Source organism: Otolemur garnettii, unplaced genomic scaffold (assembly GCF_000181295.1).
Source record: "Otolemur garnettii isolate 467f Iridium unplaced genomic scaffold, OtoGar3 scaffold00012, whole genome shotgun sequence".
NCBI lineage: Eukaryota > Metazoa > Chordata > Mammalia > Primates > Galagidae > Otolemur > Otolemur garnettii.
Genome location: NW_003852407.1, coordinates 15,146,649 through 15,157,112, shown reverse-complemented (window position 1 = coordinate 15,157,112; position 10,464 = coordinate 15,146,649). Strand labels below are relative to the sequence as shown.

Sequence of the window (10,464 nt, the reverse complement as noted above, 5' to 3'; positions counted from 1 at the left end):
TCTTACTACTTTATTTCAACTTTGTCCCCTGGGAGTCCTACTTATAACCAGTTTTATCCACATAAGAGTGTATAATTGGTTGGATACTGAAAACTCGAGTGAGATGGTCTCATTCATTCTGCTTGCTATATTCACCAAAGGTGGTATTGGACAAGGCCTGGGTGCTAGGTGCTCTAGGGAACTTAGGATATATAATTACAGAGATCTCATTTCCAAAACTACAAATTAAAGCATATTATCTGATAAAGAATTTTGAGCCAAAGCTAGTGAGTGGCAGGAGTCAGTCTGGAAGACAATATTTGGATGCCAAATTTTGGATCACTAGTAACATTTCGTTATGGCAGTGTTTTCTGACAGAGGTGGTCTGTCTTGCTTCTGCACTAAAGTAGTGACTATCTTTTCACAATTACATAAACATTTTAATTAACAGCATTTCCACAACTTTAGTTCTCGTTAATTTTGCTTAGTGGTTTGTTCCTATTGGTCTGTCTTGAAGTATGAGGCAGCTTTTGATTTAGCATAAACTTAATAGTTCATGGGTTTCTTTCTTTTTTCTTTTTTTTTTTTTTACCACCTCCACCTCCAGCATATGGGACTGGCACCTTACTCCTTTGAGCCACAGGTGCCGCCCAGTTCATGGGTTTCTATACCAAGCAGAATGGCTTTTCAGAGTAACATAAAGTCCCATTTTAACACAGAAGACAGAGGAGATAAGGCAAGCTGACCAAAAGTTAATTGAGTGGTACCACCTGGAGGAAGGCTATCCTTGTGAGCTAGGGCTTTCCAGAGAGCTCTGAGGTGGGACTGGAGCTGGGCCTTGGGAGGAAACTGTAGGTCCTCCTCCTATAGTTTAGGAGGAAGAGAACTAAGTGTTTTGGAAAGAGAGAAAGTGGTTTAAGAGTGGAGCTGGATGAGTCATGAAGAAAGTCAATGGCTAGAAATAAAAGTTGGCCTCACATTATAAAGGAAGAAGTGAAAGGGAGGGATGAAGTTTTCTGAGTTTTGACCTGGAAGTTCATTTAATGGTTATCAGTAACTTCATAATGGAGGCTATATGTGTTAATAAGACAATGCTTGACTGGAAAAATAGTCTAGGTTGGCTTAAGCCAAAGAAAGAAGCTTATGACAAGGTCCTTAGGATAAGTGCACAGCCGGCATCCAGTCAAGTATAAAGAAGGGCCCAGAGTTGTACTGCCAGGGACCTAAGGGGGAGTGGCTATTAGCCAGAAAAAGGGATACACAGTATGTTATAATCACTAACAACTGTTAAAACATAAAGCAGTATAGCTTAAAAACCAATAGCTAAATTAGAATGGAATTATTTAAAAATCAGAATAAAACTGAAGGATTAGAGGTATAAATAAAACATGATTGGTCATGAGTTGATAACCATTGAAACTGGCTAATGGATAAATAGGGATTCATTATCCTATTCTTTGTAAATGTTTGAAATTTTCCACAATAAAAAGCTTAGAAAAAAAGTACATATATTATGCAGAAACTAAACAGTTCCCTTGGTCGTTCTATTCCAGTCATTATGTATGCTTTACTAGATTTGAAAGAGATTGTGAGTTATTCTCCATGCAATAAAAACAAAACCAGACACACTAAGTAGCAAATTTCAGACTTGGTGAGCATCATTGTCGTGATTTCGGTTGATTAAAAATCCTGATGCCTGGCACCTATCCTGGCAATTTTGACTTAGGTCTAGAGGGGGATTTGGGTATCTTTCTATACACAACCCCTGTGGCACTGGTACATGTCAGCTTTATGGGACATTCTGTGAATTGTGTGCAAACTGCCCCTTTTCATTCCTGTCCAAGGCTTGGTTACTTCCCTGGAAAAAGTATGATGGTGTGGCGTTTTCTGTACGACCTTAACTACATCAATGCATCGTGAGGCATTCTGCCATTTATTCTCCTTTTGTGACTCCAGCCCAGTGTCTTTTTCCTGGGCAGTTGATTTATAGTACAGCCTACTGTTATCTTAATTGCTTTAGTTTCAAAACATAAATCTCATGGGTGTTTTTCCCTCATTTAACCCACTCAGCTCCATGTCGTTAAGTCTTCTGTTAGAATGCTGACTTCTCCCGGCCTAGCGTCACGGGTGGGTGACCTGTGCAGTCGCACAGTGCTCAGATTTGGAAGGGCTTCACACTTAGTTTAGTGCTTTTCTGTCACTATCTTGAAATTCATTTTATCTTTGCACTTATGTAAATGCAGTCTGCTGGGACAATGGAGCGTGCGCATTAGGAGATATGTGCAGTATGTGTCCAGTGATCCCTACTGCCCCACTCACATGTAGTCTTGTGATGCCTCATGTGCATAGAATTCCAGTGGACCCACGATGTGTCAGAGTTCAGAGGGATCCAAAGGGAGTACAAGGTAAGCAAGCATCTTACGTCTACATTTTAAGGATGTCAATGACCAAGAGGCCCTCTCATACGCCTTCTTACTCATGTTGATTTCCTGTACTACCCAACTACTTAATGCTGAAAATGACACAAAAGAAAAGAAAAACAGTTCCTTTTTCTTTCTTATTCATGGGCAAGTTGAAGGTAGAGTATTGGTAAAATATCCACATAACAAGTAAAATGGTAACAGCTGTTAGTTTTGTGTAGTTTTTCCACTGTTCTGGTAAGAATGAAATTCATATGCATACAGTATGTATATGTAAGCTATAAAACACAAATTGTAATTTTGGTGATTCTATCTTCACCAGACGCTTGTGTTTTCATTTAAAATGGGAATTGCACAATAAAAGATGCATGCTAGCAATTTAAAATTTTAATTTTCATAAAATAGCATTAAGTGGCAAATAAACACCATCTTAAGTTGTGAGACGTCTTTCCTAAGAAGGAAAACCATTCTTAGCTCCTATAATGCATTGTTTTCCTGATTTTTTCTTTTTTTTGAGACAGAGCTTCAAGCTGTCGCCCTGGGTAGAGTACTGTGGCATCACAGCTCACAGCAACCTCCAACTCCTGGGCTCAAGCGAGTCTCCTGCCTCAGCCTCCCAAGTAGCTGGGACCACAGGCACCAGCCACAACGCCCAGCTATTTTTTGGTTGCAGCCGTCGTTGTTTGGTGGGTCCCAGCTGAATTCGAACCCGCCACCTTGGGTGTACATGGCTGGTGCCTTAGCCACTTGAGCCACAGGCGCCGAGCCATGTTTTCCTGATTTTTGAGGAAGAGGCCCACATCTTCATTTTCTACTATGTCCTGTATGTTAGGAAGCCCACCCTGCTTGTCACTGCTCTCCCCCATCTTTAGCAGGTCTTGAACTGTTCCTCATCATAAGCCCTTTCCCGAGACAGCATCTTGAGGACTCCATTTGATTGGCTCTGATTTGAAGGGCACCACTGCTCATTCCTCTGCAACTTCACTTGTGAAACCTGGAACTGGACCAGGACCGACTTAGAAGGTTAAGGTAACTTAAAGGTTCCAATGAACAATGACATGACTTCTCACTTCCCTTTCAACCTTGACTTGTCTTGGAGCAGCAGCCAAATGCTGAAATTTATCTGATGCTGTTGGTTCTCCTTATGATTTGATCACTTCTGCCCAGAAAAATACTTTTGGAAGACTAAACTCAAGCTATTGTTCTTTTAAACCTTGGTGTTTCTATCCTTTTCTCCTACTCCATGAATTACTACACACTTATCAATGTTTGAAGTGTAATAAATTAGGGAAGATTTGACATTGTGTAGTGGTTAAAAAAACACAAAAACGTTGAAATCCTGCTGTATTGTAAATGGTTAGTTTGGGGGTCACAAAGGTAAGAGGTATTGCTTTTTTAAACATTTTCCATTAGAAGTGAGTCAGAATGGTTAATGAACACATACTGGGAAACATATAAGCTATTAACATGAAGCTCAGCTTCTGCTCCCACAGACTTTTCAGCATTAATATTTAAAACTTTCAGTGATTACAGAAATAGGGATGCAGCCAGCTAGACGTTTACCTCCATCTTTGAAGGCCAAGTCTTCAGCCTGGTTTTCCTCAGAGTGTATGGAAAGTGATAGGGAGAGGGAGGACGGAAGCCTCTTTTTCATGAGTATCATTATTCTCAATAATCAAAATTTAAAACTTCATAAATAACTGAAAATGTTTCAGAGCAGAAGTGCAGGTAGAAAATCAGGGGGACTGTTTTTAGCCGCCCAGTGGGTCGTGGAGGAGGGGAGCGCTAGGTGGTTGGCAGGTAGAAACAGTGCAAAGGAAGGACGCCTCCCGATTGCTGTGGCAGAAGTCAGGAAAGAGCAAGCCAGTGGGTGCAGAGGGTGCAGAGGGTCCTGCACCTCAGCCTCTGGGACTTCAGCATAAAAACTGCCGCCACCTGAGGACCTAGGGCTGGGTGGGTGATTTCCCTACTTTCCATCTCAGGAAGGAAAGTGAAGGCCTTGTTTCTCCTACTGCCAGGGCTGAAGAGGAAGGAAACAGACATTCCTAATTGAGAATAGCTAGCCAGGCATTGTGGCGGGCACCTGTGGTCTCAGCTCCTCGGGAGCCTGAGGCAGGAGGATCACTTGAGACCAGGAGTTTGAGGTTGCTGTGAGCTATGATGCCACCATACCCTATACAGAGCAACAGAATGAGATTCTGTCTCAAAAAAAAGAAAAAAGAAAACCTGAGCACTCTTATTCAGAGAAATTCCATTAGCTGAAGCAGGTAAGTTCAGATTTATGTTGTGTCAAATACTAGGCATATGTGGGCTTGTTAGAAGTCTAGTACCCCTGTGTCTATAGGAAAATGCTTTCTAATTTACAGGGAATTTATTTCCAAAGGAACTCTTGGACCCCTACCCTGTTTCACGCATGTCTATCCTAAGGATGGCCAGGAACCACACAGAGTAGGGCTGGGAAACTCTAGGAGAGCAGGTGGAAAGCTTTTTGCAACAGTGGCTTCATCAAAACCCCTTATGAAGAGTCTTGCAAAACAATGTTTGGGAATTTTTTGTTTTTAAATGGTCAGAATAAAGTATAGCAGAAGTATACCTCTTCTTAAAAAATGAGTAACTCTGGGAAATGTACAAACATCACAACACAAAATTGGAAGCAAGAAACTTAACAGGAAACTGGTATGGAAGAAAAACTTTATGGAAAACTGCAAAATAAATGAGCAGAGTGAGATTTGTTTGTAGTAAAGGATATAAAGAACAAAGTATGAAAATGTTCTAATGCAGTCCTAACTTTCTGTAATGACAGAAATGATCTGTACCTTTGAGCTAAAACAATCTACTAATACCACGAATACTTAAAATGTAGCTAATACAACTGAAAAATTGAGTTTTCATATAATTTAAATAGCCACAGTGACTAGTGGCTTCAGGTTGAACAGCAAAATTCTAATGTCTCATGAGTCAAAACCAGTGGTTTCTTTGGGGATGGGGGACTTTTCTAATCATTGTTATGGGATTGAGGGGTGGGTAAAGAAACAGAGTTTGGCCCCTTAAATAAACTCCCCCATTGCTTCTGGAGATGGGACAGTAACACATATCTGTGGGGAGAACCTTGGGGGAGACTTCAGTGTGTTCTTCTAACTCCTGGCTAATGTCAGTGGAAGCAAAGGCCTAGGACTGGCCACTTAGATGGGAATGGGAAGAAGCCTATTGGTCCATCATACACAGAATTTGAGGTTGGGGCCACCCCTGGGGCCATCTGTGTATAGAAACTGCCGTTGTTCAGCTGGTGAAAAGATGGAAATAGGGGTGCTCATTTCCGGACAGGGTTTCCAGGGCCAGAAGGTTTAGAAGTGGAGGAACCAGAGGAACCTGAGGGCCCTTTTTGGCCACTTGCAGGCTGTACAGGCGCTTTCTTTTTGGGTATTAAGATCTTGTTCTTGCTCTTAAACACTTTGCTCGGATCCAGCTTGTTCACAAAGGAGTCAGTCTCTTCTGTGAGCAGGTTTGTGTTGTAAGTGATGGGTTTATACATGTTGAACCATTGCTGTAAGGCAGAAAATTGAGAGAGAGGGTCATAGTTCAAGGGAGAGATACCATTCTTTGTCTCTCTTTTTTTTTAGTTTTCTTTTTTAATTCTTTGTCTCTTTAGTGGGGATGTGGGAGAGAGCCGAGAACCAGAGGCAGAGAAGAGAGTATATATTCTATGAAAAATTGCCTCAAAAAACTATTAGCTTTTCCTTTAAGTGGAATTAGAGACAGACCCCATCAGCCCTTAGTAAGATGTACAAACAGTAGAATGTGAGTACACTTCCTTCTGATCTAGGGAGCAATGTCCTTCTAATTATTCTCTCAAATCAGCTACCCTCCATCAGATAAGCACCCATTCCAAAGGAGAGGTTCATGACAAGGCCAGTGTGGGCCTCTGCTGAGGGAAGCGGTGTGTTGGGATTCTGTTCCCTACTGGCTTTCTAGGCAACTGAGGGCAAAGTGCATCCACATTTACTGACTTTTCACTGATCACAACCACCTCCCAGTGTTGATCAGGTGGATGTGGTTAGTTAGCAACATTTGAGGAAAATGAAGCCCACTAGATGAATAGTAAGGTGGAGCTGAAGCCAAGCGGCTAAAATGATGCTGACTGAGCTGTAAAAACTGTACTTGGTGTTTTCAAACTAGGTTATATTAGGTTGCACATGTGGCATCTATAGGATTGAAATGGTGCCTAGTCCTATAAGTGAGGCACACGCGTATAAGGGAATACTCTGTAGCCACTGAAAAGGACAAGGTGGCTCTAAAATGTATTGGAAGGGAATGATCTCTAAGATGACGTGTTAAGTGAAAAGAACAAGGTGAAGAACAATGTGGATAGTACATTGCGGTTGTGATTTAGAACAAAAGAGCCAAAAAAAAAGTGCATATATACTTTATGTGCAATGAGAATCTTGGAAAGGGAACATAGGAACTAGTAATAGTGGGTGCCTCTGGGAAAGTATACTGGAGAATGGGAATAAGAGACATTTTATTCTTCCAGTGAGCATGTACTGCCAATCCACAACAACTACCTGGACCTAAGCCCACCCTCCTTGCCCCCTCCCCATAACATTTAAAAATAAAAACTTCCCAGGTAATTCTGGGGATCAGCCAAGTTTGGGAATTACTTAACCAGATCAGCATAAAGTGAGGTTGTCTATCTACACTGGAATTATCTGCCTTTTTATTGGAAATGCAGGTTCCTGGGCTCTACCCCAGAGCTCCTGAATCAGATGGGGAAGTTGGGAATTTGCAATTTCACCATTTCCTCAGGTTTTGATACACACCAGGGTTTGAGATGACAAGTGTATTCCTTCCTTACCTTGGCCTGTGGGCTAATGCCATAGCTGGTGAAGGCATACTGCCACTGGGGCAGGCCCAGGTGGGTGATGAGCAGGCGATAATAGGCGGTAAAGGTATCTGTGAGAAAATGCCAGTATAACGCTCTGTCCAGGAACCAGATCTCAGTGTCCTGTGCTAATGCTGAAAAAGCAGACAAAGGAAATAAAAGGAGTATCTTAACATTTTTACCTTTTAACTGTAATGTCAATATATATACTTATGGTTAAAAAAATAATACAGTAGAGAGAATGCAAAATAAAAATTCCCCTCCCACACTCTTTGTAACCTCCTAGTTCCATTCTCCAGTGGCTACTCTTACCAGTTTGATATTGTTTTACAAATTATTTTTTGAGATAGTGTCTCTCTGTCACTTAGGCCAGAGTGTACAATGGTGTGATCATAGCAAATTGCAGCCTCAAACTCCTGGGTTCAAGCAATCCTCCTGCCTCAGCCTCCTGAGAAGCTAGGACTATAGCACATACCACCGTACCTGACTAATTTTTTTTGTTTTGGAGTGGGTAGAGACAGGGTCTTGCTGTGTTGTCTAGGCCAGTCTCAAACTCTTGGCCTCAGGATATCTCTTGCCTTGGCATCTCAAAGTGCAGGGATTACAGGCAAGAGCCATCATGCCAGGAAGACAGATCAGCTGACTAATTTATCTGCTAGATTCTTACCATCTGTAAGCATATTCAGGCTATCTAAGCAACTGCTCTTTTTCTGTGTATAATCAGCATTGTAGTCTCAGCTTTCCTAATGGAGAGAAACTCTGAATGACTTGGGCTTTTTTGTTGTTTGAGGCAGAGTCTTACTCTGTCACCCTGGGAAGGGTGCTGTGGCCTGATAGCTCACAGCAACCTCCCACTCTTGGGCTTGAGCTATCCTCTTATCTCAGCCTCCCAAGTAGCTGGGACTACAGGTAAGTGCCACCATGCCGGGCTCATTTTTCTATTTTTAGTAGAGATGGGGGTTCACTCTTGCTCAGGCTGGTCTCGAACTCCTGAGCAATCTACCCTCCTCAGCCTCCGAGAGTGCTAGGATCACAATTGTGAGCCTCCGAGTTCCACTGGCTTCAGCTGTTTTGAAGAGGTCTCTCTCAGTAATCAAAAGTGGTTGAGCTGAAGCAGGTGCTAACATGTCAGTTCCTGCCTCATACCTGGTCCTGACCTATTCTTACTACTTAAAGCTTATCCTACTTCATCTGCTATCTAGCTGTATTATCTCCCTAAGTGGCCTCATTCATCCATCCAGTCTCTTTCTTTGCCCAGACTGCTATGGTCATAAATATTTCTATTTGAATCCTACCATTCTCCTAAGCAAGCTTGACTGATTCTTAACTGTCCACCACATTATGTCCAAACTCCTTTGCTTGGCTTTTTGAGAGAAAGCAACTGGCCTGTGGCTTCACCTCCTCATCCCCTAAATGAATCATGCAGCCCACTGAATTGAACTTATCTGTCATTCCCCCAAGTCAGTTGTACTTTCCCATGGCATGGATTTGACCCATTTGTTCGTTTGCTTGGATGCCCCCTTCACACCACTAAATCTCCCTTCCTACCTCATCTAACTCCTACCAAGATATAGCTCAAATGCTACTTTGCAAAGATTCCTCTAGTGAGAGATGATTTCTCCTTCCCAGAGGTAAATCCTGGTGTATCTTCTCACCCCTGCCAGACAGAGCGCTACTTGAAGAGGGCCTGGTCTTATCCAGCTCTGTTGGGCTATAACCTGTTGTTAGGGGGCCAACTGGTAGCTGCTACTTATGGACACAGTCTTTTTCTTTTGATTTCCCATCAGAGGTCTTGAGGTCTAGCAATTCAGGATTTTATTGCTGTTAATTGGCCTAGATATAGAAGTATAAAAGAAAGATAAAAGATAATTTCCTTGATGCTTATCTATACCTAAATCTGCCACAGTAGTCTATAAACAAAATGACTATTTCTTTTAGTTTTTACTCATCTATTATCCTAATCCCATTGACTGTTTTGCAGTAATTCACACATGAAGATGGAGAAAAGGACTCCAGTAATTAGTCTAGAGGGGATGCTCTGAGAGGATCAAAGGGGCTTTCTGGGTCATAGCACATATAAGAGACCAGGCAGCATCCCATGAGACCAAAGAGGTATGTGCCTTTTGTGTGATCGTTGACAAGCAATGTCAGGCAAGACTATAGCCAAATGACAGGACAGTGGTTGTAAATAATTCTTACCTGGTTTCCCACTTTTGTAGACAAGACAAACCTTCCCATTCCCATTGCACGAATCCAGCTCAAATATCACATTACGAGAGTCAAAGTGAGGCTTCTCTGGCTGGTCCTCACTGTCTGCAAACCCAGAATTTAATGGTAATGTTGAAATAAACTTAAATCCATAATTATACTGATACATCAAACTTTACCAAGATGAAAAAATGAGAAAAAAGCCTTATCTCAGACATATGGCTTAAGTACTATTTTCAAATAAAATCCTGTATTTGAATTATGTACTGGATCTCATCCATGACCACCTGCCAGGGCTTACCTACCACCAACAGACAAGTGTCAGGGAATGTGGAGAAAGGAGGCATTGGAAAGCAAACTGGACTTCTTGGAATAGGACCACATAAAGGCAGAGCAATGTCAATGGCTTGGTGCTAATGTAACTTTCCCTAGGATTGTTTATGGTTTAAAAATGAGGCATTAAACACATGATCTGAATCTTGCTTTCTCTGTAATAATACCATGTAGAAAGCCCTCTAAGTCATGGAAATCTAATTCATCCTTTTTAATGATTACTTGAGTTTGTGGGAGTGGCTGCTCCCTAATTTATCCCCTGTTGCTAGGTATTCACCTATCATCATTCTGCTGTGAATGTCACAATAATCACCTCTGTACATGTCCTTACATTCTGGTGATTTCATTACATGGAACAGATTTCCTGCAGTAAGATGGATGTTGCCAGATTGCTTTTCAAAAAGGCCTATTTTTTTTGAAAGATATTTTTGCTGGGTATAAAATGCTAGATTAATAACTTTGAGTAATTTATCTTGCTTGAATTGTTTCCAAGGAGAAATATGCTATTATCCTTATCGTCATTCCTTTAAATTTTTTTTTTCTCTTTGGCTGCTTTAAAAAATTTCTCTTAATCCTTGATTTTCAGCAATTTGATTATGGTGTTTCTTTTTTTTTCCTTTTGAGACAGTTTTATTTTGTCGCCCT

The 10,464-nt window shown here is 41.5% G+C and overlaps 1 protein-coding gene across 1 annotated transcript in view; it reads right to left on the bottom strand.

Moving 5' to 3' along the window:
• Positions 1-5,092: 5,092 nt before the first annotated feature.
• The window catches only part of TPGS2 (tubulin polyglutamylase complex subunit 2), a 23,854-nt gene continuing 18,482 nt past the window's right edge, over positions 5,093-10,464 (bottom strand). The window contains exons 5-7 of the mRNA XM_003784737.3: positions 9,478-9,591; positions 7,252-7,412; positions 5,093-5,943 (exon numbers count right to left, since the gene is read on the bottom strand). Of these exons, the coding sequence (XP_003784785.1) occupies positions 5,710-5,943; positions 7,252-7,412; positions 9,478-9,591 (509 nt within the window). The 3' untranslated portion in view covers positions 5,093-5,709. The remainder of the gene's footprint in view (positions 5,944-7,251; positions 7,413-9,477; positions 9,592-10,464) is intronic.